The sequence below is a fragment of the Zootoca vivipara genome, chromosome 6, assembly GCF_965207765.1.
Source record: "Zootoca vivipara chromosome 6, rZooViv2.hap1.1, whole genome shotgun sequence".
Lineage (NCBI taxonomy): Eukaryota > Metazoa > Chordata > Lepidosauria > Squamata > Lacertidae > Zootoca > Zootoca vivipara.
Window position 1 is genome coordinate 13,918,334 of NC_142589.1, and position 27,868 is coordinate 13,946,201.

The following is a 27,868-nucleotide window of genomic DNA, read 5'->3' on the forward strand; positions in this document are numbered from 1 at the left end:
TTGCTTTACCTCCCTGCCCACCCCTCTATTCTGATGCAAACGTGTTTTCAGGAAGGAGCAGACTGATGATCTTATCCAAACTGTCATTTCACATAGCCTATCTGTCTAACAGACCCCTCAACTCAGATCTCTGAATGATGACATAATATCCCCTGAGTCAGAGCAGATCAGTGTGAAGGTGGATCTTGTCAGAGAGAATGTTGCTTGGGTGTGTATGTAATGGTGACTACCGGTATGACTAAAATAACTAGCTAGCTAACTAACAGCTTCTTCAAAAGCAGGAATATCAGTTTCTTCTATTTTTTTTCTAAATAAAAAATAGTAGCAAGCAACTTGTTTCAGAAAATTGAGATCTATCTGTTCTCCTCTTGTCAAATTGGGGAATTGCTGCAGAAATAATGAAAACAGGGCATTTGCTTTTCTTGAGAAACTCCTCTCCTCCAAAGGCAGGATCATCAGTTATCTGGGTAAGAGAGTTTGCTGATGGAAGCAAAGGACACTGTCTGTCTGTCTTCTCCCACCAAACTAGAAGCTATTTAAAGGGGTGATTAGGAGGGAGAGGCTGGAAGTGTACAAACATGCTTTTAATGGTGTGCTCTTGGAAAACTCACCAGAGCCACAGTCTGTAAATATGTAACCCTAACTCCTGTTTATGGGCAAAGCCCTCTGGTGGCATGAGAATGTTTATAATCTTTGAAATACCAGTGAGGGGAAGCAAGGAAGACCACAGATTATATAGGAAGGGCTGAGCTGACATAAGGAAACAGGGGGACGAAACTCCCCCACAGACTTGAATCCCTGCTGAATTTGTCTTTACCCATTTGAGTCTGCTGCAAAGACTTGCCAAAGCGGTTCCACCACTCCCCCAATTAAATTGCCTTCCTGTGGCAAACCTATAGGGTGTGGGGGTCTTAGAAGAATGTGCTAAAATAAGCAAGAGTCTGCAACAGGAGAACCCAGAAGATGCAGTGAGAGGGTAGGGTTTGGGTGAGTTTGTGAGGATTTTGTTACAAAACTGAGCGATAGTCTTTTGGGGTAGAAGGCAGCAGAATGAAGGTTTAGGATTTTACAGAATCCACAATTTTGATCACAGATGGAGGGCTCACTGCATTTAACCTGAGCTTTTCCGACAGGACTGTGACAAAAGCAGAGAGCATGAGATGTAGACTGTAAGGATTGGTTGCAAAGCTTTGGAAGGAGGACACATGCTGTATGGGATGGCAAAGTGCGTGCGTGCAAGCAAGAGAGATTTTCTTGTCTTCTGAGTTGGGTATCAAGACATCTTAGGCACCTGCAAAGCCCATCAACTTTGTGGTTTATGGAGTGACCATAGCTCAGTGGATGTGGTGTTAGAACACCTGCTTCAAAAAGTTCTAGTTCAGTCCATGGGATCTCCAGGCAGGGTGGAGAAGGACCCTTTCCTGAAACCTCGGAGAAGCCATTTCCAGTCTGTGTTGATAATACTATGCTAGTACTTTTGGTAGCCAGTGTTGTTGGACTATAGTTTGCATTGTCGCTGACCATTGGCTTAGCTAGCTGGGGTTGATGGGAGCTGGAGTTCAGCACCACTATGGCTACCTCTGGTAGATGGACAAATCATTTGACTTGCTGTGCTTGCAGTGTTCCTGTGACAGAGAAACTGGCTAGTTGGTCAGGATATGGGTTTTGCCACCCTGATAGAACGAATTTCCTTTTTAAAAAAAATGTTTTGAGGATTCCTCTCTTTAGCTACCTCCGTTTCCTTTGTTTATTGCCATACTTTTTAAAATGCTATGCTTGTGCACAGTTGTTAACCATTAGTGGCTGATTACTAATTTGCTTCTAAACAATTATCCAAATTGGACTTGAAATGTTCTGAAGCTGGATATGGGTCATTAGTAAGTTTAAATACATGTATGTACCCCCCCATCAGCATCATATTAAGTGTCTTTAATACAGAAAGGCAATGTAGAAAAAGTGTTCTCTTGTCCTGGGGGCCAGCTGCAATGTTACAGGATGAATGGGATAGAATGAGCCAGCCTTGGCAACATGGGCAAACCATGGGTTGACTATCGGAAAGAAACCTTGGTTTTGTGTGCTCCCCTATACGTTTAACCCTTGTATGCTTACATTTTCTCTTTGATTTAAGGTAACCATAGTTTGCCGTGACATCTGAATTGCACAAACTACAGTTACTGCACTGCCAACCTAGCAGTTTGAAAGCACATCAAAGTGCAAGTAGATAAATAGGGACCGCTCCGGCGGGAAGGTAAACGGCGTTTCCGTGTGCTGCTTTGGTTTGCCAGAAGCAGCTTTGTCATGCTGGCCACATGACCCGGAAGCTGTCTGCGGACAAACGCCGGCTCCCTCGGCCTATAGAGCGAGATGAGCGCCGCAACCCCAGAGTCGGACACGACTGGACCTGATGGTCAGGGGCCCCCTTTACAGTTACTGCAAACCATAAGTGCATTCCAAGTTTGAACTAGGTTTCTATTTCTGACTCTGAGGTAGACTATGGTTTATGGTAAGAGTAGTATTTTATTTTATTTTCATTTTGAATGCTATTCAGAACACTGAGGCTGGTTGCTGCAGTATGAAACTGTGTGAAATGGACTATAAATGGAATGACATTCCCCTGTGGCAAGTAACCTTTCCCTCCGAGCAATTAGATAGAGAAGCATTGCAAAAGTTGGCTCCCTCCCCAATTCAGGTGACAGATGACTAATGGAATAATGTGTGGGTAGGCTAGTTAGCACAGTGAAACATTTTGTGTGCAAGGTTGAAGGTAGAATTCATGCTTTCCTTAGGAACATTGGAAGTCAGACCATTTGTCCATCTAGCTCAGTGTTGCCCACACTGACTAGCAGGGCTCTCAAGGATTTTGGACAAGGGTTCTCTCCCAGCTCTGCCTTGAGATGCTGAGGATTGAACATATGGTAGGACCTTCTGCAAATAAAGCAGATGCTCTACCACTAAGCTACAGCCCTTCCCCTGAAGAAGACGGTCTTAATTGTGGCTAAAAAATGGCCTAGAAATTCACTGTTGTGCCTTTAATAATAATTAAAAACCCACGGTCTTTACAGATCTAGAAGCACCTGGAAGATTCAGAACATGTTCAGCGACGCAAGCCAGGTGCATTTGAGAGTCTGCTGCTTGATAATGATTTGCTGGAACCCGCTACATATTGCAGATGCATGCAGGCAAACACCAACTGCTTGTTCCATAGCTGCTGCCTGCTTTTCTTTTGCTTTGAAAACATCGGGTGTTCTGAGGGAATGCCAGGAGCCATTTGTCAAGATGGCCAGTGGGAAGAACTCTGACACAGCAGCTGAGCTGCTGTCTCCACTTCGCTTTTAGTACTGGGAGGGAAAAAATTAAGTGCTGATGACATCAACACTGAACCCCTGCTACTCATACATTACTTGACTTGACTCCTGTGATCCAGCGCCATTACAAAATGCTTTGAAGGCATTAGACAGTAAAAAAAGCACATTATTGCCCAGAAATGAAGACATTTTCTTGTTCTTGTTTGGCTCTGAATACTGTGACTGCCCCTCCCACCGCAGTTCATGCAAAGCACCTGTTCAGTGTTGGGCCTTGATAATTCCTTAGATGGGGCATTTTCTATTGCTCTGTAAGTAGAATGTTTTCTTTGAACTTGGCCTTTGGCTCTGGCCCTTGAACACCCGGGGGACTGCAGAGCTGGATGCCAAGATAGATTTGCAGCAGCTCTCCTCAAATTTCTTCATGGCCCAAGGTAATTGCGACACAATCCATTCATGTTTATTCAGGAGGAAGTCCTGTTTCAAATCAGTGGGACTTACTCCTCTAGTCACTGTGTCTAGAATCACAGAATTGTAGAGTTGGAAGGGACCACAAGGGTCATATAGTTCAACCCCCTGTAATGCAGGAATCTCTTACCCATCGTGGGGCTCAAAGTCAAGTCCCTGACTGAGCTGCGGCTTAGGATTGCAACCATTGCAAATTATTGATTGTATTGTTTCAGACCTTACCCCAACAAGTTTCCTAAAGTGAATATTATTCATTTTGAGAAGGCTGTAGTTAAAACAGCCTTTGCCAACTTGGTGCCTTTCATTTGCTTTGAGCTACAACTCCCAACAGCCCCAGCCAGCATAGCCATGGCAACTCAGGTCGATGAATGCTGAGTTAGACCTTCCCTGCACTCTTGGCTTCTGTAGAGCACATTAGACCTGTTTTTTGTAGGCAAAGGGGATGGCCACAGAGTGGGGCTGAACAATCCTGTTGGCACTCAGCAGCTGTGTTCACTATTATATGGCTGCTAGATCCCCTTACAGTATGCTTAAGAAAGGTAAAGGTAAAGGACCCCTGACAGTTAAGTCCAGTTGCGAACGACTCTGGGGTAGCCCCAGCTTAAGACACTGGGCAGACATTTCTTTCCAACCTGTACCTTTTCTTTTAACTAGAAGCCATGTTTTTTCTAGAACTTAAGAAAATGCACTTCACTTCTAAGCTTACAAAAAAAAATTGTTTGCTTCCCGCTCTAGAAATCCCCCATCAGTTATCAATTGTTCCCACCACATCCATATCTCTTTGTGTCATTTGTCCCAGCAGGCTCAATCTCTGCAGCATTTCTTTGCCACCCTAATTGAAGTTTGGCCAGCTGGAATTGGGGGTTCACAGCTCCCTCCCAACGCCCTCTCAGCAATGCTAGTAGTGTCTAAGGCACACTTTGCAAGAGTTCCCCTAAGACGTGTCATTCTTATAGAAGCCTTATTTCTGAAAAGGAAATAATTTACCAGTTTGAGAAACCTAGGAGGAAGAGTGGGAATGACTTGAAAGCATTGAAGTTATGAAATGCAGTTACTGCTGCCCTCACCTCCCCAAGGTTGAATGAATGAATGAACGAACGAATGAACGAATGTATGAATGTATGTATAGTAGTAGTAGTAGTAGTAGTCAGCTATGCTGGGCGACTTACAGCATATAATATGCTTGTCTGAAGCCATGAGTTATTGGAACATTACTTATACTGGGTCAGTATTGGGTGCTGATGCAAGCTGCAGCAATGGACCCTTGTGAATTTGCTGCCTGCCCTGAAACCTAGATGTGCTTAAGAGAGGCCTCTTGAAAATCCAATGCTTTTTTACCACTTCAGGAGCACCTTGCAGGTATTGGAAGTAATTTCTGAGTGCAACCCCACTTTTCCAATTTACACAGGAAATGTGTACCTCACTAGCACTCCTGTGAGAAACTACTGTACCTGATTTCCATTTCTGACTCCCAGCCTGCAGCCTGTAGTAGCTTCTCCCAAATACAGCTGGGTAAGTGGAGACAGCGGGGAAAGGACAATATACTTAGCACTTGGATGTCACTTTCTGTCTTCAAAGTGCTGATGTGTGAAGCTGCATTTCACGCCCAACAACTCTCCTTCCTTTCTCAGCGACAGTCTTATTTATGGCTGGCTTAATGAGAACATGACTGAACCAGACAGATCAAAGGGGGCAGAAACGACCTCCACCCGCCCTCTCCTCAATGCAGTGAACCTAGACTTAGTCCCCCCTCCTCCCCACTTGGGGAGGCTCCACTGGATGACTTGAGGGAGTATATATTGGCTGATTCCCTAGCATTTCTAAAATGCTGTTTGAACCTGTTGGGTTAGGATTTGATTTCTACATGGCTGCTGCAATTTGTTTTTTGCTGGTTCAGCAACACATGCAGATTAGAAATTCATTGGTGAGATGGAAATTGAGGTTAATCAACTACTTTTTTTTTTGCCAAGGATTATAGGGTAAATGGATGGGCTTGGTCCCATCTCCTTGGATTGCGAGTTCTTTGTATCTGCTTGGAAGCATAATGTAAGGCCCCACTCCTCATAAGAGCATGAGAAGAGCCTGCTGGATCAAACCAGTGCTCCATCTAGTTCAGGATCCTGTTCTCAAAGCAGCCAACCAGATGCCTATGGAAAGCCTGCAAGCAGTACCTAAGTCCAACATCACTCTCCCTTCCTGTAGTTTCTAGCAACTGATACGCAAAAACATAGTACCTCCAACTGTGGAGGTAGAATCTGTCCATCAGGTTTAGTAGTTATTCTCCTTGAATTTAAATGATGGCTCTTTTAAAACCATCCAAGTGGTGGCCATCACTGCTTCTTGTGGTCTTCAGCTGCTGGATCAAGACTCACTGTTGCAGGTGTGGGGAACCTTTGACCCACCAATTGTTACCGTACCTTGCACCACCCCTGGCCAGGGCCGAGTGTTTTCCATTTGAAACAGCTTGAAAACTTGTCCCACACTAATCGTAAGAAAGTTGAATTCTCTGACTTGCATATATTACGCCAATAGAGCACAGTTGGGCATAATGTTTCTTTTGCTTAATATTCTGGTTTTGCTATTGTGTGGGAAGGGGGCAAGAAGCTATGCATGCTCCTTTAACCACTGCACATCTTTCCAGTTGCTTTTTTTGGACACTGGTGGTTCCAGCAGACACTAGGTAAAGGTAAAGGTAAAGGGACCCCTGACCATTAGGTCCAGTCGTGACCGACTCTGGGGTTGCGCGCTCATCTCGCATTATTGGCCGAGGGAGCCGGCGTATAGCTTCCAGGTCATGTGGCCAGCATGACAAAGCCGCTTCTGGCAAACCAGAGCAGCACATGGAAACGCCGTTTACCTTCCCGCTGTAGCGGTTCCTATTTATCTACTTGCATTTTGACGTGCTTTTGAACTGCTAGGTTGGCAGGAGCTGGGACCAAGCAACGGGAGCTCACCCCATCACAGGGATTCGAACCGCCGACCTTCTGATCAGCAAGCCCTAGGCTCAGTGGTTTAACCACAGCGCCACCTGGGTCCAGCAGACACTAGCAACATACAAATGGTTGCAATGAGTGAGGCCTAGAAGCTTTTCCTCAGGTGGATGTTGAACTTCTCAGGAAATGATGTTTAGTGCTTGCGTGGAACTGCATCAGGCCTGCAGCCCAGCTTAGAGGAAATCATTCATGCTAAAATGCTCACTTAGTTGGTGTCTCCTCTCTCTTGTCCAAACATGTGAGCTAGGTATAGGGAGCCGCCTTCCATCCTGGCAGATAAAAGACATTTTTGTTTCACAAGTCTTCTGAAACAGATGATGTCCATTCTGGCTTGTGCTGCTGTTGTCATGGAATACAGGCCTAACCCTGGGAGGAAGCCTCATTAAATTCAATAGGGCTTACTTCTGAGTTGTCATGGCTAGGATTCCACTGTTATTCTGTTGCTTTCTTTCCTTCTTTCTTTTTCAAACATTTAACCTATTAATTTCTTGGTTGCTGAGTTCTGGCAGTTTGTAAACTGTCTCAGTTGCATTCTAGTAGATAGAAAGGCAAGCCAGAAATGTTTTTCAAAAGAAAAGGGTCTTTCTTTTTTTAAAAATACGCCCCCCCCCGCCAGCCTCTCCTTCCCACTGAGATGATGTCACAGGATTTGTTTAAAACTGTTTTAAAAGTTGCGTTCTACATTGTTGTGACCCACCTTGGGACCTCATGGTGAAGGGCAGGTCTTAAATCTAATAATACCAATGAATAATAGTAAGGATTGCCTTGGTGTGGGCTCACTGTAGAATTGCCCTTGTTTGCTCAGCAAGCACTGTGAGCTGGTGCAGCCGTGTGGGCAAAACTTGGCAAAGCCTATTCGGGAACTGTTTCAAAGGCCAAAGATGCCTATGTGACTGTCTGGATAACTAGTGAGCCCTGCACCCAGTGTCAATGTCCTTGTCCAAGTGGCAAAATGCTTAAAAGAAAGGGGGGAGGGAGAAATGTTGCTTATCTATCCTTATAAATTTGTAGTCTTCTGCAAAACTTGTAGTCCTCCACCCCTCTCCACCCCTCTGGGTTATCTTTCTCCCGGAGAGCTTTTCTCATTGTGAGCTCAGCAAGCATAAGAGCTGTTGTGCCACAGTAATTTTATTTTCTTCCTCTTTTACAGTCTCTGTCAGCCAAGTGCAATTATCCGCTAGTTTTGCGGCTCTGTGAGTTGGACATATTATCTGTTTCTCTCCCCCTTCTACTTTTTTTTTAAACATCGGAACATGACCCGAATTGACATGGCACTCTCTTCATTTTGCATTCATAACCTGGGCTTCGTTAACGGCTCTTGCAACCAGTTCCAGATTGCTTCCCCCCACTTTATTACTGAGCAGGAGGGGGAAGAAAACAACATTGATGCATGCTAAAGTCATTCCCAACAAAATAATGAGCCATAAACAGGATCTGTGCCAAATATTTGTATGTTGTGGTTTGAGTTGGGGTGAATGTGTGTGAGAGAGAGAGCTAACATAGCAGACAGCATCATCCTTTGCCTGTTTACCCAGAAGCAAGTTCCCCTGTGTTTAAAGGTATGTACTCCTAGGCAAGTGTGCATAAGATGGAAGCCTGATGTACTAAACCTAGTCAAGCTAGAATGCATTGGATGGTAAAAATGTAGAATATAAACCCTGTACTGTGGTATGTATGATGCAACTTAATTATTAGTGCTGGTATTATTATTATTATTATTATTATTATTATTATTAGTCGTATACTTCCTACTTGGCCTCTACAGCTACAGCAGGCACTGTTTGACTTTAACCCCAATGGCGCACTCTTCAATTGTCTCTCGAGATAGATAGATGCCAACTGTCTACTTCTTACTTCTTCTTCCCCATAAGGTCCCAGGGTAGGCTACAAAAACAGAAGATTAATATCAGTTACATCATACCTTGGGTTGTGAACCCTGCGGGTTATGCATTTTTGGGTTGCACTCCGTGGCGAACCCGGAAGTACCGGAACGGGTTACTTTTCGGTTTCGGCACTCGCGCATGCGCAGAAACACAAAATGATGTCATGTGCATGCACCGAATCGCATCACGGCGCTGCAGGTTGCGAACACACCTCCCGCATGGATCACATTCGCAACCCAAGGTATGACTGTAAAGTGATTTATAATCAGAAGAATAGGGTGGGTCATGTATATCAGGTGACAAAAAGCTAGGCTAAAGAGGTGCCTCTTCAGAATATGACTAAAGCTATAGATTGAAGGTGGCAGGTGCACCTCCAGTGAGAAGGAATTTCCCAGCTTAGGGGCAACCACAGTCCTCTCTTGGCTGCTGCCACCCAACCTCCCCCAAACATCTGAATCTCTGAATCAACAAGTTCCCAATCAAATTTTGCCATCAACACATTTGGAAGTGGAATGAAGTCACCGTGTCTGAACTCCAGAATAACCCCAGGTAACTTGACCAATGGTTGGGGGGTGATATGCTATTGGACTACACGTTGGCTACCCCTACTCTAGCCGCTATACTGCACTGCCTCAAACACCAGCTCCATGCCTGCCTCCAGGGGGAATTGAGCACATACAGTTTATCTTCTTAAAAACCAAGGGCGGGATGCTTTAAGGCCTAAGCTCTTCTTCTTTTCCAATCTTGTACATTTTCAAAATTGGTGATTGACAAGGGTATGCTGGTTAGAAACGCACAGTGCAAATGCTGCCTTGCCTGTTGCTCTAGTCTCCATTTCGCTTTAACAGCGTGTGTATTTCTTTCCCAACTCTACTGCGTAGAGTTTACAAACTTACTCAGCAGCTCCCTTCACAGACTTTTAGTGCTCCTTAAAAATGTGACTGTTGACAATTTTGAACGCATTCTTTTACATCCACCCACCCTGTGAGTGAAGTGGACAGATTTCTGTTTCCCCGGAAAAAACTAAATGCACCCCTTTCTTTTCTGGCTATGCACACACTATACGTTTAAACCACATGGCTTAAAAAGAAAACCCTGGGAACTGTAGTTTGTTGAAGGAGCTGGTAGTTGTAGCTCCACAAGGGGTAAACTTCAGTTCCCAGGATTCCTCGAGGGAAGCCATGTGCTCTAAATGTATGGTGGGTATTCATATTCATTCTCTCAAAAGGGAGCCTTCCTTTGTTCCAGCAGTGGTGGCTCATAACCTCCTTTTTAATCAGGCATTTGCTGAACACAGTGCCTTTTTTATCATGTAATATGAGACTAACAGTTCGCAGAAGAATAGGCCTGTTGTGTTTATTAAGACTAGTAGCACATGACCCATGCAAATCTTGTTAAAAGATTTATCTGTCTGGCTTGCTTGAGCAAAGGTGGCGGGGCGGGAGGGAGGGGGCGTCCATCTCCATATTTTTAGTTACCCTGTGTGCTTAGTTGCCTTGATATTATGAGCTCATAGTATTTCTGTTGGACTTGATTTCACATTATCTTTAAAACCTGACTCTCTAAGCATGTAAACCTCTTAGAGGGTATTAATGTGAGAAGCAGTAAGTGGGGCCTTTTCTCTCTGATCTTGCAAGCACAACCACAGTGCTGTTTCTCCACCCCACCCCCCACCCCCATTGGTGCCTGGCACTTTGTACCAATTTGCAAACATTGCAAACACCATTTGTTTGCTCCGAGTCAAAGCTGTATTTTAGTGCTTAGCCGGGGCCAGAATCTTGGTGACTCTGGGTGTCATTGTTTGGGAATACAGTCAGCTGTTCGTTCCCTGTCCCTCGCTCTCAGGGTTCTGTAGTTTTCATAGGTCAAGGGCCCTATGGAACTCAGTGGTCTGAAAGGGACAGGGTCCAGTATGATGCCACTGCTGCCATGCTTCGTTGAAGAGCAATGGTTGCCCAGGGTCCATCAGCCATTGTTTCCTTTGGAACTGCTGAAACAAAGCAGGCTCTGCCCTTCTGTCAGGCTCCCTGCTTGCTGCTCACCTAGACCCTGTGGGTTGGTTGGTTGCCTTGCTTTGCTCTTAGAGAGTATCTTGGCCAAGGCATTTGTTTTGGAGATGTGTTTTTTTTTTGCTTGTTTGTATCTCAGCCAGGGTTTGGGAGATGTGGACTGGGTCTTTGGGCTGACACTCCATTTCGTGTGTTTTAATTTTGTAGCTGGTGGTGTTATAATCCATCCATACAATACACTGCCTGAAGGATTAGAACCGATAGAAAAATGGAATAGAAGTTTAGTTAAAGAATTGGCATGGGAGAATCCTGTGTTTCTTTGCCCACTGTTTATGTGTCGGCTTATCTGTTGGGTCTCTCAAACCCAAAGTAGTCATCCTCTACTTTGGAGAAAAGCTGCTTGAAAAATGGTTTTAGGTGGGGAAATGTGGTTGGAGGATTCTGTCCAAGAGCTGATGTATTGTGTTTTTCTCACTTGCAATAATCCATTGGGGTGTGCATGCATGCGGGAGAACAGACATTAGCAGGAAACATAAGTAATGGCATGGTAAATGGTGGTAGGGGTATTATAAATTGATGAAGTTTGAGAGATGGAGAGTGTTGGAGGAGAAGCAGGGGGGAAAGGCCAGTTTCAGTGTGTGCCTTCCTGGCTAGCAGTGTAAAAACAATTGCAGTTTGGACTCTGAGAAGGCAAGCAGTTCCCAACACTTGGCTGGAGCTGGCATGACTGTAATGGTACAGGGAGCCCTTGTAACTTTGCAGGTGATGGTGCCTTTTGTGTTTGTGTTGGGTGATGCCAAAGCTTTAAAAGTTATTAAATGTGCTTGGCAGAGCTGTGTAATAATTCCCCAAACTTTGGTAGCATCTGCTTCTATGATTCAGGATGTTCCCTGCCTTGGTTAGGTTGGTGCCAGACCTCCCCCTTCCTCCCCCTTGCAATCTTGTTGACATAATCTCTTCCAGAATTCCTTGTTTCCCTTGATAAGTCATCCTTCAATTTTATTTTACTTTTCCGTTCAGTCTCCCTTCCTGGAACACTAATTCAAAAATCACTCAAAGAGTCATACTCATGGGCATGCGTTCAACACCTCCGGCTACCAGAAATTGCAACAAAGCCTCTTGGCAGCACCTTAGAGATGAACAATTTGATTATGGCACAAACTCTTGTGGACTAGAGCCCACTTCCTCAGATGTTCCTCTATAGCAGGAGTGGGGAATGTGGCCTGGGTGTGAGTGACATGTGGCTCTCCAAACCTGTATGTCTCGTGCTCTGGCTTTTCCCCAGGCTCCACCTCCTCACACAACTCTGTCCTTGAACTGTGGTGATGTCTCTTGCTTGCCTGTATGTATGTATGTATGTATGAGCATGTATAAATCTTGTGGCAGGAAGATAGCCTAGTTAGTATACAAAGGTAAGAGTCTCATCCATATCCCCCCCCACACTTTTGTCTGTGGCCTCACCCACCACAGCTATGTGGCCCACCACTGAACTGTCAAATTGACCTCATCTGCTCTCTCCCTTCCTCAAGTTGGAAAGCCAGTCAGGCTCCATGGTGTGGTCAAGAAGGTAAAGTCAGTCCTACCTGTCTTTTTATGTAAGCTGCTAGGCTTCCTAATGATCTCTGCTGGGTGAGAAAGTGTGTGTGTGTGTGTGTGTCTGCTGTCCAACCCAAGAAGAGATCTAGTTCGCTTGCTCCTTGTCACTGGGATTGCTGTGGATGGTGTGTGTTGATGGTTCATATAGATTTCTGGGATTCCCTGCATGTTGGAAAGCAGGATGAAGAATGCCAACAAAAATAAGTGGAATGCAGCTGAGCAGAGATCATAAGCGGCTACCTGCTGTTCACTTCTAGAAATGCTGGAGCTGAAGTACCCCTGGAAACTGAAATGCAAGATGTAATGTTGGCTGACTGTGAAAGGAAAAGTGGCTATTAGGCAGGACAGCTAGATGAAGCCTCCAAGTTGAGGCAGCAGCCATCATTATAATTTTTATTATTCTAATTTATAATATAACCAGATTGAGGGATAAGCAAGGGAATGAGGGCAGTACCTTTGTGCATGTTTGTGGCATCCAAGAGGCATCTTTCTGGCTACTGTTGAAACTGCTTGGTGCAGTGTTTCTCAACCTTTTTTGGGCCACGGCACACTTGTTCGTGAAAAAAATCACGAGGCACACCACCATTAAAAAAGTTAAAAAAATTAACTCTGTGCCGCCCTATATTATAATTATGACTGTAAGAAACACTTGCTAAATATTGCTTTCCGTCGGGTCAGCGCTGCAGAGTTCTTAAAAGATCCGGGTTTCTGATCCACCCCACCCGACCCCGCCGTCCCGTATCTTACCCTGTGCGTGTTCTCGGACTTGTGAGAGGACGATTTGGTCTTCATGCCTCCGTGAATTAGCAACAAACTACCTTTTGAATGATGGAGATTGAATATTTTAAAAGTAGCTACTTGAAGTCCGCTCGATTTTCCAAAAAAGAGACACATGTGCGGCACTATTAGCTGGGGGCTGCCATCTTGGCTAAAGGATTCTGGGATGATCCTGTCACGTGAGGCATGGAGAAAATGGAAATAATGAAAGCTGATTGGTCTGTGGAAACTAGAAGGGGCGAAGAAATAGGACGCCCAGGGAGGTGGAGTTTGCAGCTGCAAAATCGCCCTTCTTGTTGCCGCACGTCGCAGCACACCTGTGCCGTGGAACAGCGGTTGAGAAACGCTGGCTTGGTGGACTAGATCCGTTGTCTCATCCGTCAGGGCTGTTTTTATTAAACCATACTCGTGATCCTGGACATCCTTCCTCTCAATCCTTGATAACGTGCAGATGCTCTCTAGTCTCTCAGTGGTTAAGGAAACACACCTAGTTGGAGACACTTCCACCTGTTGTTTCTTCAAGCATTAAAGGGATGAGATAACATGGAAAACAGATGCCATAGACAAGTTCTTGTGGGTTGCTGGCACACCTTAAGCCCTGATATCTGTGATGCATTCTGGGATCCTGGAGTTTCATTGTGCCAAGTTGTTCTCACCTTGGGCCTTGGACATGGGCAGAGTCAACAGTACCTCAGTTCTCCTTCATTTAATATTCTGCTTCTAAGTTAAAATTATCCACCTCATTGTCTCCACCACTTGGTCTTTGGAAATGAGTGTGGGCATGCTCCCAGGGACTTAAAATTAAGAGTTGTCAGCTGTAGGACCCAGGATGAGATAGCTGTGGTTTTTATGCTAGAGCTATGTGGTAGCCATTCAGACCTCCTTGGACTTCCAGTTTCTTGTTGCCCATGCCATTGGCAATCCCACTGGGGATGTTGTCACTGCTCTTGCCAGCCCCCACTTTGTCTAATTGCAAAGTCACATCCTGGGAGAAGGATCCTGGGAAAGGCTCATCCATTTTGTTGTCTTGTCCCTTCCTTCACTTTACCTTTGAAAACTAAATACTTTGGGAGGCTGTGGAGTAATATTCGCTGGACCACTTGTTTGTGTGAGCAATGGAGGTTCTTGCAGAATGTGAAGAAAAGGAATGCTGAGTAAGATGGAGAAAGCTCTGGGACATCTCATGCAGGAAGCTCATATTTTAGTAGAAACAGATCAGTTTCAGCATCCAAATATACATCTGAGTGCTTTTTTTAAAAAAAAACTGCAAAATTCTCTTTACTTGGGATAATTGATTCTGTAGCTTATTGCAATGTTTTCTTGGTTTTTCCTAGTTACTGGTTGGGCACAGATGTGGAATCTTCTCAGCCAGTGCAAATTGAACATTTCCCAGTCTCCCCTGCTTCTGAACTTTCCCCACATTCTTTCAGTCCTATCAACATAGCTTTCGGGGCTAGTTCTAAAATAAAATGTGAGTTTCTCATGAAGCTGCATTCCACCAGTACAATTTTTTTATTTGGTCGTTTTCTGCATACTTGCAAAATTGCTGCTTACGTGCAGCCCTGCATGCACCTGATCTGCTGAGAACTTGCCCTGTGCTGAGTTTCTCATTTTCTTCCTATACATCTTGGATTCCTTTCGTTTAGCCTTGTCCCCCCAAAAGGGTTCCTGCTCTATTTTGTGCTCTTTCTCCCATTCTCTCACTTTCCGTATAACTTTTATTTCCTTTGCCGGCATGGGGGAGATGTTCCCTTGTCTGTGCTGTTTTCTCTCTTTTGTGAGAGGTTAGACACTCTCCAGGAAACACTCTGTGGGTGAGACGGTGACTTGATAGCAGAGGCAATTTAATCCTGCTCAACCTGCAGCGCTGTGATCAGCGCGTTTTCCCATCCTTTGTCAGGTGATGGCGGAAGCAGCTGTGCTGACGGTTGTTTTGTGCAGTGTGAAAGGGAGCCTGCCAGTGAGAGAGAAATTGCTGCAAAACCGAAGCTATTGAGCTTGCCAAACCCCACAAAGATTTTCCCAACCCCCCAGTGTATTTACTTCTCCTGTCCTAATCTGAGCTTTAAACATCTGTGTAAACATCTGTGTTTGGCAGTATACGTGATGTATTAGCACAGTTTACTTTAGAGAACTCCCCCCACCCAACCCAATACACCCACCCACACATATCAATGTTTAGTTTTATGGGTTCCATATCATTCAGGTGCAATTATGTATAAAGAAGAAAGTCGTGCTTAACCCATTGCAACATCTGTGAAAGAGGAATAATGTTAAGCTAGTGGATTAGTGCTGGGTGCGTGATAAGTTTCAGTGAACAGCATGCCTGGCCCCATCAGGGCTTCTGAATGCACAGAAGCTTGCACAATATAAACTCATTATTATGTTGTCTGGAAGTACTTCTGCACGATAGCATACTGTCAGATCTCCACAGTTCCTTTGCTGGAGATGTAAAGTCAGTGAAGTGCTATCTCAAGTGACTGAATTTAGTAGGCATGTAGGAGGCTGCCTTATATTGAGCCAGGCCATTGGTTCCCATAGCTCTGTATTGTCAACTCTGACTGGCAGCAGCTCTCCAGAGTTTCAGGTAGAATGCATTCCCAGACTTACTTGGAGATTTTGGGAATTAAACTAGGGAATGTCCTTTATGCAAAGCAGAAGCTCCACCACTGAGCTTTGGCTCGTTCCAGTCTAGCTGTATTGTGTTCACAGTGTGCAAGTTTCTGAACTTCATAGCATTCTTCATCAGCTTGCTGTCTCCAGTGCTTTGGGATCAGTGCGATATCCAAAATATGTTGTTCTTCAGCAGGACAATTTTTGGTATGGTATTGTAGCAGTCATTCCCCTGATCTGTGAGAATTACCTCCAGGCAACCAGGCACAACAGCTTTCAAAAAATGGATGGTTCTTTTTACTGCTGTTTTTTTAAAACTGTCATAAAATATTTGCATAAGTATCTTGTGCAGGTGAGCATACTAAACTTTGTAGGCTGGCATATAAGGCTGGCATACTTGAGTGTACATTTGCATTAGAACACATACATGCACACAACACTCTCTTGCTCCTTGTCATTTTGTTGAGAACTTGTACAAATTTGAGTGGTGTGGGTGTGTGTAAGGAAAACTAAGAATTGAGAACAGTGTGTACTGACATTCTAGATCTACCGAGGAACTTGAAAGATGATTGATTTTTATTTATTTGTTTTTGCTCTTTCCTCCGGTTTTTTATTAAGAAGGTGATTGCATGGATGTCCTTCCTTCGCCTTGTTGCGCAGCTGAGGCCTTGTCCCTTTTCTCTACGCTGCTCCATTTTGTGGAGAATTAAAAATAGCTGCATTGTCTCTTGATGCTATCATTGTCATCCTCCTGGCTCTAATTTTTTTTTAATCAATCTCTGTGATAAGCCTGGGAAATGTGGACACCCCCCTCCCTTGTAGGGACAGGAAGATGTAAAATTTCCAGAAACTGTGAAGTCATGGGGGTGGGGGAGAGGGTGAAGTCATTGCAGGGCCAGGTGGTGGAATTGTTCCCCCCCCCCTGGAATAAAATGATTTGAGGGGGTGGGTGCGAATAAAATACAGTACTTTTTCTCTTTTGGGGCCAGTCACATATTAAAAGTTACTAATTTTGCCATAAGATTATAATCTTTGGTATATAAGAAGTACCATTTATTCAGACAATTACATGCCAAGGATTGAACTGGGAACCTTTTTAATACTAAGCAGGCACCCTGGCCTTTCCCTAATATAGTTCTAAGAATGGTTATTCTGTGGCTTCTCCTGCAGAAACCTTCGGTTTGAGGGGGCTAGGGAGCACCTGTGCCTTTCTGCATGCTCTAGCTCCGGCTAATTTTTTTACTCTGCCCCAGTTCTGTATCTGTGTCAGCTTTCAAAACTATTCAGCATAACCTAGTTGCTGTGCCAGAGGCGTACACCCCTCCCTACACACCCACAATTCATTTCCTTTATATGCTGACTCATCATGCATGGTGGCAAGCCCCGCCCACATAGCCAGTGTGGAGCTGCAGTGCATTGTGGGTGTGAAGGTTTCCCATATCCCTCCACGCCTGCTCATGGAAGGACTGGATGTCAGCTCATGAATTACATAAGCCATCACTGAACGTATCAAAAGTTGGGGCATGTGTGGGGTGGTGGGAGGCAAGATCAACCTGACTGTTTAGAAGGGAGCGGCCTTTCCGTTGCTGTTTTTTAAAATGACTCAGTAGTGAAGCATTGTGTGTTGTTGGAGGGTGACTTTTGAGATTGAAAGTGGCCTGCATGCACTTTCTTCCTCTCTTGACAGTACTACCCCCATCCTGCTTAGAGACCCTAAAAGTAAGCACAGTTCCTTACCTATATTGTAAGCAGTATAATCGTGAAAGAGTTGTTATGGGGATAGATGATTAAAGAGAGGAAAAATACAGGCAAGACAAACCAGCCAAACTTGCTCCTTTGCGGGAGGTGACTTACAATCAGTAGTTGTTGTCTGCTTGCAGTTTGGATCTCAGGAATTGTTTAGACATGGGTTTTACAAATATCTTTTAAACAACAACAACAACAACAACAACAACAACAATAATAAAAGCTTTGACTGTTTGCTGCAGGGCTCTAGCCAGAGTTTCCTGGGTGAGGTTATTAGCGTTGGTTCTTTGTTTGACATCCTAATGTAACCTGCTTGGAAAAATTGCCTAGAGCTGTAGGTGGCCCTTTCACAACTTAATATGGACAAATGGGGGTCTGTCACTAAGTCACTAGTGCAGTGGGTGCATCCTGTTGTTGTAGCTGGTTTTGGATGTTGTCTTGCCTTAGCTTTGTTGTAGGTGACAAGGTGCTTCAGGAAATGGAACAACATACACACACACACACAGCAGTTTGACAGAGGCTAATTACATGTTGGTTGCACTTAGCCATGAGCTGTCTATTCCACTTACGTTCAGTGAGTTTTAAATGTTGCCTCCCGCTCTTGACAAAAAGTTGCATGTTGAGCACATCTGATAATTTGAGCTGTCCTTCTCTGTGCTGTGGAGAGACAAGAGACAAGGTTGTTTCCATCCCTTGCAGAGTTGCTTGGTCTCTGTTGCAGGTACAGAGGTGGCTAGGTGTGTTTGAAGCTTCCTTGATACCACCCTTGGAAAGAAGAGGAGAGGAAGGCTTTCTTGTTGACTTGGTGCAGCTTTGGGGGTTAAAGGAGCTTGGTCATCCCATCTCTGACAATGCATGGTTGGAGAGCAAGGATTCAAGAGCATAAATCAGATTCTAGCACAGGGGTGGGGAATATTTGGCCCATGGACCAAATGTTGCCCACCAGGCCTCCTTATTTGGCCCATGGCGCCATTTTTCTGAAGCTATAATCTTCTTCCCTACTGAGACATGGCTGCAGAATGCAGGATTGATCCTGCGTGGGGAATTCAGTCTTGTTTGGGCAGTATCTCTGCCCACCCCATCAGATGATTGTCCTGCACATCTGCCAAAATTGGCCCACTGGGATGGGGGAAAGATATAGATCTGGGCTGCCGGGCTGAAAGCTCCCCCCCCCCCGCCTTGCTCTAGCATGACCAAGAAAGAGGACTCAGGGTATTGCTATTCAGATGAGGGCTAGCTCAGTTCTTACTGAATTCCATGGAGAAAAATATTTTATTTTTGTTCTACCTTTCTAACATGATGAAGACTAGGGGTGGTGTACAAGGGGTTCCCAGGCGGTCTCCTCTCCAGGCACTGACCTGCTTAACTTCAGGAATCATGCATCATGAGTACCATGCCTGGGTCAGAATGAGATGCAGTAAAGGACACAATGGAGAGGGTGCCAAACCAGCTTCTTGCTCCAGACATGGGGGTCACCGGGAGCAGGAGCTCCTGCCGTGCCCTGGTGTTCTTTCCAGGCATTTTGCTGGTTTAATTAATAAAGGTTGGGACTAATCCTGATTATACTGTTGAGCAGTGCCATCTGCTCAGTGGGGATGAGTTAGAGGAGGGAGAAGAGGCAGGGTGGGGGAAATGAACACACTGGCTCACAAGCAGCATCTCCTTGGAGGGGCATATCCTCAAATACAGGCATTCTTGCTCTGCTGGATGAGGGAAAGGGGCTGTCTGTTAGATATTTACCCAAGGAGTGGGAAGAAGCGGATTCAGAAAGGCATCCAATCTAGCCACATCCCCAATTAGTCACTGCTGTTTGCTTGCTCATGTTGCATGCCTTGTTAGAGTTCTTTGATGAGGATTAAACCAGCAGAAAGGAGCTGCTCCCTCGAGAGCTCCATGAACTGGTGCTTTGTAGCCGCTCCTCTAGTGCTTCTGTAACTTGTCTTATCACAAGATTCTTGTGTGCTTCCTCCTCGTCTCTCTCTCGTGATGCTGGTCCCTGCATTCTTAACATTGATTGTGCCCTGTGTTCCTAGTTCTTTTCCTCTAGTGCAAGGCAGCTTGCCGCTTTCTGGTCATTTTTGGTGTTCTGGTCATTGTCTTCTGTCCTTTGGTCAGCACACAGATTTGTGGGGATGACACTTTGAAGAAGGTATGGCAGGTGCTAAGCCAGAGTCATCTCCTTATAAGGGCTGCCAACAAGTTCCAGTGTAACACCCTCCACCCCTCCTGCCATGATTGCTGGCCCTTGTAATAGAGAGGCCAGTTATTGCTCCTTTGGGGAATATATCTGTCCCTGGGCCTCAGAATAACAGGAATCAGTATTCATACTCCTCCCATGACAAGAGAGAGATCTGTGTCTCCTTAAAAAGCTTTGTGTGGAGGTCTGTATCAGCAGCTAAAGACCAATTTCCCCATTTTACAATGTAAAATTTACACCCTGTCATTCTTCTCCCTCTAAGTTGTCCACAAACTTTATGCTTGTATTACCTTTTGGCAGAGAAGCACTCTTGCTTCATCAACAAGGAACTCGGTGGCTTTTGGTCTCTCCCCCCACCCCCAATCTCTGTGGGGGGAAATGCAAACTGTATATGGCAAAGGAGCAATGTCCTTTTAGAGCATGACATTTTAGTTTCCATCTCTCCTTCTCTTGGGTTTTCTTTCCTTTACTTACCACTAGAGCACCTAACCATCTAGCTCAGGCAGATGCAACCTTCAGCCCTCCAGATGTTTTGGACTACAATTCCTATCATCCCTGACCACTGGTCCTGTTAGCTAGGGATCATGGGAGTTGTAGGTCAAAACATCTGGAGGGCCGAAGGTTGCCTATGCCTGATCTAGCTGTTTGACTTTGTGCTCAGTGCACAGGCACAACCAATCTAGGGTCTATGGTAAAGTGCTGGGGAAGCCGTGATGTTTTACTCACAGCACACCCTAAAAAATGTAGCAGAATGAGAATGTGCATAAGTTGAAAGGAAAATATTTGCATCCAAATCTCCACTACTTCTTTTTTGCCTATACTTGCCCTTGGGAATTTGAGTTTGTGGATAAGAATAACCATGGACAGATGGGTTTAATCAATCCTGAGAGGTTATATGAACGAGAGCCTTAATGCCTAGAGAGCATTCTTGTGATATCGGCACAGGTGCAAGTTAAGTATGGAGAGCCACCCTGAAAAATGCTGTGTGAATTGAAGTGTTACATTCACATTTGAATATATTGCTATATCACTCTGGTAAATTATGCAAACTAGGCAGTCACTAAGCCACAGCTGGTAGATAAGTAATGTGTGTACAAATTTTTCATCACTATGTCCCTGAAATTTGGTACCAAATGTGATTGGTACCAAAGGTTTTCCTGATCGCATAATATCTTTATTGCTATATGCATGAGATTCTCCCTTGTAAATTGTCAAAGGAAATGATTGCAGCTGCTTGAGGAGCGGGAAAAGAGCTGAGAACCTCTGTCTTCCTGGAATGTTTCCCTCATTCAGGAAAAAGAGAGAAACTGAAGCCCCAACCCTCAAGTTACAACAGCAAAGTCAGTTTGTCTCTTTGGATGTTGTCATGGTCTGGGGAAGACATCAGTGGGGAGACGTAAGAATTGCTTGCTGTCTTTCTCTCTTTTAAAATGTTAGGATCTAAGAGGAAAGATTTCAGGTGCACAGAGCCGGAACATTCCTTCCCTCATTTCTTGATAGGTGTGTAAACATTCTAAACAAACTTAAGCATTGCAGGGGGTTAGACTAGATGACATGTGGGACCCTGACAACCGTACGATTCTATGACCTAGCCTTTTGAAAAATTCTGCATTTTTTAAAAGGTTCAAGGCTTTTAAGCATTGGATGTGGATATAGTTTTATGGAAAGTGTACAAACATGAACAAATGGTGATTAAATAATATTCTCCAAGGTGGGAAATCTTACTGTGGCCCATGGACCTAGCCAATCTCATCTGATAAGCTGTGCTTAGTCAGCACATGATAATAGACAGTGGGGGGCTATAGTGGAGAGAATTTATAAAATGGGCAAAGCTTTCCAAAGCTTCAAAGTGGTAAAACCTTGTGGTTTTGCACATCTATGCACAACCCTGGCACCTCTGATCTGGCAGGCTGTAAAATGTGGGTTAAAGTCTGGGTCAGAACTCCAGGCTTGTACCCAAAGCAGCACTAAGCCTTTCTTTCCATGGAATTTTCCCTTACACAATGGAACTTTCCTCCCCCTTACACCCTCTAAATCTGTTCTGCATCCCGCCCCCTGGCCTTCTGGAGAAGAATTGGGGAGGAGATGGGGGGGGAGTTTCATTGTTCAAGGGTAAATCATTGCACTAATGGCACAATGGTTGGATACCTCTCCTAATCTAGCTGGTTGGATACCTCTCCTAATCTAGCTGTCACCTGTTCCTGGTGTGGGACGTAAACATTGGGCTGGAAAAATACGAGCTATTGACAGTGCCATCTCCACTCCCCAAATTCATAGCCTTAATATTTCAGGAACAAGACTTGCTGCCTCCCTGCTCCCCAATTTATCCTCTTTCCACTCCCTGCTCCACACAAGCTTACTTGCTATTGGTGGTTTTTGACACACACCCAACTTTCTTCTCTTATTTTATTGTACATGGCCCTTTTCTCAAAGGAACTGGGGGTGGTGTGCATGAGGCTTTTCACAACAACCCCCACAGTTGTGTATGTTGATTACATAACTATGTCTGCTACACGGATGGTACATGAGGGAAGCAGGCAACTATTTCTGTGATGTCAGCTGCTCTTCCTTTTTCCTCCAGCAGACACTGATTGCCGCCGGCTCCCCAGGCGTGAACATGCCAGTTCCCACTAGCCTTTTCCCACGTGACTGTATATCTGCACACACACTTAGAGGGAGGCTCATCGCTCAGCAACAGAGCTCAGACTTTGCATGCAGAAGGTTCCCAGCTTCAGTCTCCATTTAGGCCTGGGAAAGACTCATCTGACATCTTGGAGAGCTGCTGCCATTTGGTGTAGGTTGAAGCTTGCTGGACTGATGGTCTAAGGCAGCTTCAGCTGTAAATCAGCTCTGTGTTGAGAACCATGAAGATTGAAATCTTGCTTTATTTTTAGGGCAAGGACCATAGCTCAGCAGTAGAGCATGTTTTGTATACAGAAAGTCCCACATTCAATCTTCTCATGAATAGGATCAGGTGAAGGGGAAAGCCTGCTCTCTCCCCCCCCCCCCCCGGTACTCTGGAAGGCTGCTGCCAGTCAGAGTACACAATGCTGGGCAAGATTTTTTTTTAAAAAAAAGCCTATGAAGCTGCCTATTTCCTCCAGTTCAGGAAGGCTGGAGTTTGGGTTTTGCTTCAGCAGTGAAGTAGCTCAAACCAGGAACTTATAAAGGCTCCATCCATTCCTTGTTTTCAACCAGACCCTGATCTGGGCTGTGTGCTTCCATTCACTTCCCTTTCTACCTTGTGTGCAGCTAGCTGGGCACTTTGGTGGCCCTGAAGCTTCTGCTTGACTCACCATCTTAGTGGATCCTGTGGCTCTGGAGGAGATGGGGAGTGAGAAGTCAGAGTACCAGCCAAAAACCCAAGCAGCTGGTACGGTGACCTTCAGTCCTGGTGCAAGGCTGTTGGGACCCAGCAGTTCTTTAGAATTTCTGGGGTTTAGATATCTGCTGGAGCGTCCAGTCCTCCCTCTCTCCGCTGAGGAGATTTCAAGTTCCAGGACTGGGCAGGGATACGGACACTTTGCACTTATATACTGCTTTAGAGCATTCAGGGTGCTTGCAGTGCTCAATGCAGCGCTTTATGGCAGACTTAATATGAGCACCCTCCTGTTGTAGATCCTGGGAGAGCCGTCTGACCACCTAGCTCGTGAGGGAGGTGAGATTTGAAAGGGATGTGAGGGACGTAGTCCCTTAGCCACCACATAAGCTCCATTTTGTAAAAGGCTGTCTTCTGCCAGAATCTAGCACGCCACTCAACAGAATCATTAAGCAGGAGTGGTAGTAGTTTATTAGGGCTAGATGGCTGCTGGAAAAGCCATTGTCTGTGAAGACTCTCATTTTAAAAGCCAGTGTATCTTTACTATGTGCACTGGCACATAACGTTAAGAGACTGTAACTCTCCAGCCTTCACTCAAGAAGTGTACTGATGGATTCCTTAACTGGTGCAAAATTCTGTTCAGTCAGAAGGCTTTCTAGGGCAGCAGCTGCTGGCAGTTTTAGCCCAGCTTCAGCTTTTCTGCTGGCTGTTACTCAGAACCCCCCCCCCCGTCATACACAACCTGTCAGTCCAGATTGCCGGCCCGGAGATTGACAGGGAAGCAGTCATCAGGTAAAAGGCTTAGCTTCAAACCGTGAGAACAAGAGGCTTTAACAATATGTGGCAGTGCTCCCTTATTACAGCCCTTCCCTTGACTTGAAGACGGGCAATTTTATGTAGCAGGTTATGAACGGAGGCTGTTTTTCTCTCTGGGAAAGGAAGGCTGAGTTGCAAAGTCTTCTTCCTCTTCACTCAGCTATCATTCATAGACGATGACAGTCTTGTGTGCAGGAAAGAAAAGTGTGGCTTATTGGAGAGGTGTGAGCCTGGAGATCATTGTTGTCTGTAGTTTCCACGGCTGTGTCAATATGTGTTCTGCAATTTGCTCCACCCAAGCTCATAATATTTCTCTGTTAATTATGTACCCCTCTTTCCCCCCCTCTTTAAAGTAAATTTAGTCCTTATGGGTGCAGTGCAATGCCTGTTTGGTCCAATGACCCACCAAACTCAAATCTCAGAGTACATTAATATATGGTGCTAATTCAAAGTGCTGATTTTGACCTAAAAAGCTTTATGTGGCTCAGAACTCCAGTAACTCAAGGGTCACTGCTTCCTGAATGCATCAGCCAGGACCCTGTGTTTGTCATCTGAAGCCCTCCTCTATGTATTTCCTCTAAGGGAGGTGCAGAAGGTGGTGGCATGAGAACGAGCTTTTCATTGGTGGCTTCCCCATTTGCGGAATGCTGTACCCAGGGAGGCACGCCAGGCACCCTCACTATTTTTAGGTGCCATGTGCAAATCTTTCTTCTTACCCAAGCTTTCAGCCCGAAATTTGGAGCACATCAGATATTTCCAGTGGGTGGGATGTGTTCGGCTTACCTTTTGCATACGCCTAGATGTGTTTTTAGGTTTTCGTTTTGGATTTATACTGGGTTTACTTTTTATACTATTTTGTAACTTGCCTTGAGTCACTTTCTTTGGGGGGGAATTAAGAAGTGCAATAAATAAATAAGACCTTTCTCAAAATGACATTTTTATATTTGTGAAGGAACTGTTGTCACGACAGGCTGGGTGTGTGTGGGTGAAGGACCTCTTGATTGCAGGAGATTGGGAGCTGTGGGGACAAGACAACACATTCTACATCACGTTTGCTTGTCCCATAGCTCTCAGTAGCAGCCTCCACCACAGCAACCAAACTGCTGCTATCTGTGTAGCCCTGCCCTTTCATAGACATAATGTTGCCATGAATGTTCTGGGACACTCTAGTCATGTTTGATGGAACTGGCTGTACATATGTGTGTGTGAGCGCTGGGAAGTCTGAGAGGAGCCATGCTTTGTAGAGAAGAAAGCATGGCATTAGAGCATAATAGGAGCTGTTGTTTGAATGTCCTGCTGTGTGGCCTGAAACAACTTTTTAACACTGATATTTCCTTCCCCTAAATGTCTAATCTTTCCCTAGAAAGAAGTTGAGATAGTTGTTGAAGAATTCCGATGGCTAACATTTTCTTTCCCCCCTCCTTTTCAAAGAGCCTTTTTAAAACGCTGGGGTTGTTGGAGTGGTCGAATTTTTCCTGGAATTGAGTGAGAAATTCAGAAGACTGAAGCCCAGGCTCACTGTCTACCTTTCACGGAGGCCCAGCCGTGAGAGGACAGAAGAAGGCACCTGGCGAATCATGACAGCGGACAAAGAGAAGGACAAAGAGAAAGACAAGGACCGGGACCGGGACAGAGACCGAGAGCGGGACAAGCGGGAGAAGGCACGGGAGAGCGAGAACTCGCGGCCCCGTCGGAGCTGCACCCTGGAAGGCGGAGCCAAGAATTACGCGGAGAGCGACCACAGCGAGGACGAGGACAATGACAACAACGGCGCCACCACAGAGGAGTCCACAAAGAAGAACAAGAAGAAACCACCCAAGAAGAAATCTCGCTATGAGAGAACGGACAACGGAGAAATCACCTCTTTCATCACAGAGGATGATGTGGTCTACAGACCTGGAGGTAAGAGAGAGAGAGATCCTACTCTTTGGAATCTGAACCACATGGCGTGTTTGTGTTGCCCAGCCTAGTTTTCTTGGCTGAAGTTCACGGGGAAGGGAGGGAGGGAGGGATGTAAATTGCTGCCATAGCTGAATGGATAATTTTGACCAGTGCATGCTCTGTTGCACTGGGAACTGGCTTTTATTGTTTATGTAGCACCATGTACACATGTGGTGCTTTAAGGAAGAATGAGACAACTGATCTCTATCTCAAGGGACTTGCTATTTAAAAATAAAGGCAAGGTGAACAGAAGAGGGGTAAACCAGGAAAATAATATGCAATGATTCAAATTAAATGAACATTGGCTTACTTACAGTAGGGTGTTGGGGCTGGGGGCTATGGCAGAGGCTTCACTAAAATGTTTTTTGAGGGGGGATTTGAAGTAAGCAAGAAAGGTGACCCCATGGGGACATTCTGGAGATTGTTCCAGCCATAAGGGCCAGTATGAGAGGGAGAGTGGAGCTGTTACACCAGGCATAGGCAAACTTGGCCCTCCAGATGTTTTGGGACTACAATTCCCATCATCCCTGAGCACTGGTCCTGTTAGCTAGGGATCATGGGAGTTGTAGTCCCAAAGCATCTGGAGAGCTGAGTTTGCCTATGCCTGTGTTACACAGAGCAGGAGACCTTCAGATGTCTAAGGGTGATGGAGTTGGATGAGTGAAGATCGCAGGTGTGCTGGGATATAAGGGCAGAGAGATGCAGGGGAGGGGGAGGAAGTCTATGGAGGGTTTTGCAGGCGAGAAGAAGAAACTTGTCCAATTCTACAAACACCCAAAGATTTATTTTTATATATGCTTTTATACATATAAAATGATTGCATTTTTGTAGAATTAAAGGTAAGGGCCTGTTACATGAGCTTGTTTTTTTTTAACCCATTAAGCTGACAATTTAACTGCCTTTTTAATATTGCCCCAAACCTGCTGCCTTTAAGGCGGGCATTCACTGTACCTCAGGGTAGTGGATGCTCCAATTCCATGACTACTTGCAGTGCTCTTGTTTCCTCCAGGATGTGTGTATTTATTCCTGATTCTCTTATCAAAAGAGCAAGCTTACAAGCGCTACTATATTTGTCATCTGCTCTGCTGTTAAAAAAAATCATTGGCATGCTGGAAGAGCGCTGCGGGAAGGAAAGACTGATGTGCTTTTCAAAAGAAGAGGGGGAAAACACCGATGGAAATAAATCACCAGAAACAATTTTTCTAATGTGTTCTGTTGATAGAATGCTTAACGCTCTGGGCTTGTGTTGAGTCACAGGCAAATCTTGTCACTTTTAAGTTGTTCATACTGAATTCTACCTGGAAACAACATTGCCCTAGTCCTGTGGGGTTGATAGGGGTAAAGCTTGATACCCTTGGGGCCAGGGTAGATGTAATGGGGCCAAGAAGACTGCTCCCCTACCGGGGCAAATTTTTCTGCCAGCTACAATTAGCTCTACAGTGCAGATATTAACTTGTGAAATATATATTAGTTCCTTTCTGACACACAGCTTTTTATCTCCCCAATTAGTCCTTTGTGATGCATTGATGGCTCAGCATGCATCTCTTAGAAACAGGGCCTTCTCAGTAATGGCACCAGCTTTGTGGGGCTCCCTCCCTAGAGAGGTTTGCCAGATCCTCAACAGCATATTCTTTTACGTGTTTGGGTAGATAGAACTTGGCTTTTTCAGTAAGCCAGGGATGGAGGAGCCTGTGTTCCTCCAGAAGTTGTTGGAGTGCAACTCTCACCATTTCTGACCATAGACCATGTTGGTTGGGGCTGATGGGAGTTAGAGTCCTGGCAATATGTGGAGGGCCATACATTCCCTACAGTTAATTTGCCTCCACTCTTTTACACTCACAAGCCATTCGGTCATTTGTTTGTGTGAGGCAGGGATCAGGGCTGGGGCAGCTGAACTTTTTTGGGGTCAGAGGATCAAGAGCCTTTGGAGCGCATTAAGAGCAGCTGTTCAGGCTCACAACAGTGGGTGGTGGCCATGCCGTGGTGTGGTGTGTTTGTGTGTTTTACTGCAGTTGAAGAACCTGACTTCAACTGCAGTAACACACTGCAGTTTATTTGCTTGCAAGCATGGCTTGCCTTCTAAAATCAGGAACAATTAGCACCCTTGTTTGCCGAAAAGCTCTTCCCATCTCTGGTATAGATTTGCTTTCATGGAGGTGCTGAGGTTTAACTCTTTCTCCCACCTCTCTGTCTCCTGCTTGCTGTATA

General features: G+C 45.2%; 1 protein-coding gene across 22 annotated transcripts in view; it reads left to right on the forward strand.

The window, feature by feature from the left end:
* RERE (arginine-glutamic acid dipeptide repeats) overlaps positions 1-27,868 on the forward strand; it is a 339,661-nt gene that overhangs the window by 90,208 nt on the left and 221,585 nt on the right. For all 22 annotated transcript variants that reach the window (XM_060276215.2, XM_060276213.2, XM_088671569.1 and 19 more), the window contains one exon: positions 25,151-25,621. In XM_060276215.2, coding sequence (XP_060132198.2) covers positions 25,297-25,621 — 325 coding nt within the window. In that variant the 5' untranslated portion in view covers positions 25,151-25,296. The remainder of the gene's footprint in view (positions 1-25,150; positions 25,622-27,868) is intronic.